At 37.4% G+C, this 2541-nt stretch overlaps 1 protein-coding gene across 1 annotated transcript in view; it reads left to right on the top strand.

The window, feature by feature from the left end:
- The window catches only part of LOC111864371 (GATA zinc finger domain-containing protein 1-like), a 5089-nt gene extending 3901 nt beyond the window's left edge, over positions 1-1188 (top strand). The window contains exon 2 of the mRNA XM_023851581.2: positions 465-1188. Coding sequence (XP_023707349.1) covers positions 465-631 — 167 coding nt within the window. The 3' untranslated portion in view covers positions 632-1188. The remainder of the gene's footprint in view (positions 1-464) is intronic.
- Positions 1189-2541: the final 1353 nt, after the last annotated feature.

Below are 2541 nucleotides of genomic sequence, written 5' to 3'. Positions count from 1 at the left end.
ATGTAACTGATTCCTAAGGATTGTAACTATAATTAATCTTGCAGCAGGGATGTGGTGCCATATAGTCTGCTAGATGTTTACCAGTGTTTTAAAAGAACATATTGCTTTCATCTTGAGAACATGTAACCTCCATAGTCACTGCTCTGAGAACCTCAAATCTCACAGCCTCACATGTCACTATTTCAGTCACATTTATGAACACTTAATACATTTTGCTAATTCTTATAAAATTTAATATATTATATGATTAAAGAAGAGAGGCAAGAAATAATTTGGTGCTGCCTCATCCAAAAATTATTAAAAGTAAAAAATTGTATGCCACTGCATGAAGTTTGGAAGCCAATGCTGTAATGGATTCATACACTAAATGTAAAGACATCTTTTCTTGCTATGCAGAAGGATCAAAGAAACAAGAATTTGGGTTTCTTAGTTGGGAGTAAACTTAATTTGCTAATCTTTTACAGGACCAGAAGAGGATATTCCACGGAAACTTGAGTGTGTAGAGTTTGTAATGCATGCACCATCAGATTACTTCAAGGCTCGAAACACTCCGTTCCCACCTACTCATGTTGATGGTTCCGAAAGTAATTTTATCTGGACAAGACTTGCACCACAGATGAGGTCCACGTGATGTGAATACGTAAAACATACCTCAAGAATATGCTGAACTGTAATGAAGCCATGGAAAGAAGACCTTCATCACATTTATCTCAGTTATGCTTCCTCCTTCAGCATACTCCTGTATATTCTCCAGTTGTGTACCCATTCTGTTACAAGTTTTGATCTGTTCTGTTCACACAAATGTTGACAGTGATAACCACGTGATAATCTCCACTCATAACAAGTGCTGTGTGCTGGTTGACCTAGGCCATGCAGGCCTGGAAGGCATTACACATATAGGCAGAAACTACATTTTTTAACCATTTATTTTTGTAAAGAAAAGTAGGCTTATTTGTATCATTGTATCTATCTGTTGATCATTTGCTGTATGTCCTCACTAACATTTTAATATATTACTGACAGCAGAAGACACTCCACCTACCATCAGTAACACTAGTATGCAAGTCATGCAAACTTCTGAGATGAGAGTAACATCAGTACACCTTCTCTGTAATCCTTAAGTTTGGTGTAATAAATGTACAAAAATATATGCAACTTTTGTACACATCAAATTTTGTAGAAATGAAATAACATTATTGCAGCCACACATAATGTATTGTCACATGTGACTGAGAATTGGATTTATTGACCACTTACACATGACTTGGAACTACAAGCAATTAAGGCACCACTGCTAATCTCCACAATTCCTGAATCACCACAGCACCCACTAAGCCTTTTCCAGTCTGCTGTGTCTTCACCAGCCATTCCCTGGCAACAGCTTCTAACAGTGGAAATTCTTCAGTTTCACGCCCTCTGGTCCTGTCTTCATAGCCTATGGTGCAGAATTCAACTCTTAACTGAACTATGTCCTTTGCTTGTAACATCTGGGCATGGACCATGTAGAAAAACCCCAATTTCAACAGTAACTCTATTGTAGTGTGCATATTCGTTGCAACAGGAATGTGTTTACTGAGCCATTGCCCAGAAACTCCTGTTTACAGAGTCACAGCTTAGGAGTGTGTCTATATGTCACATTTTCTTGACCTCGGCATTAGTTGGAGATGTATGGTCAGTTTCACACCCCGGCCGCTTTAGCCCCGTGGAAAGAGCTGGCAGTACTCCTTGGATAAGAGGTTGGGTGGACCTCACAGCCACTCTGGAGGACTTGGAGAAAAGAAAATTCTTGCCCCCACTGGAACGAACTCCGACTCCTCGGTCGTTCAGCTTGTAGCCAGTCACCATACCGACTGCACCATCCCGACTGATGGTATCATAAAGTGAAGCAGGGATAACATGATGATAAGGAACACAATACAATACAATACAAGGATGATAATAAAGAAACACAGTTCTTGTGACTGCTTACTTTGTCGTGCATGGAACATGGACGCTAACTCATGGAACACTTTTCTGTGCTGTTTTTGTGTTGTAATGTTGCTTTTTGCAACTACTGCCTGATCCTGTCCTCTCCATATATTGAATTGAATTTATTTGCATTCTATAAATCCTAAGCAGGTTAGTACCTTTGGATACAGAACAAGTCAAAAGGTTACATACATAAGTACAGGCAATTTTAGCTTAAAAATTAATATAACTTAATTTTACATCATTCTCTATTTACATTGAAGTATTCATCAAAAGAGTAGAAGGAATGAGCATGTAGATAATTCTTTAACTCTGATTTAAACTTTTTAGTATCATTGCCCAAGTTTTTAATACTTTGTGGCAGATTGTTGAACACTTTTATGCCAGTAAAGTAGACTCCTTTTTGATATACTGATAAAGTTGATGAGGGTAGGTGGAAGTTATATTTTTGTCTAGTATTCATGTTATAGACATCAGAATTTAATTTGAATTTATCTTTGTTGTAAACAACAAATAAGAGAAGCGATAATATGTATTGCGATTGAAGAGGTAGAATTTTTAATTTCTTAAATA

The sequence above is a fragment of the Cryptotermes secundus genome, unplaced genomic scaffold (genome assembly GCF_002891405.2).
Source record: "Cryptotermes secundus unplaced genomic scaffold, Csec_1.0 scaffold346, whole genome shotgun sequence".
NCBI lineage: Eukaryota > Metazoa > Arthropoda > Insecta > Blattodea > Kalotermitidae > Cryptotermes > Cryptotermes secundus.
This window is presented reverse-complemented; position numbering and strand designations above follow the sequence as displayed.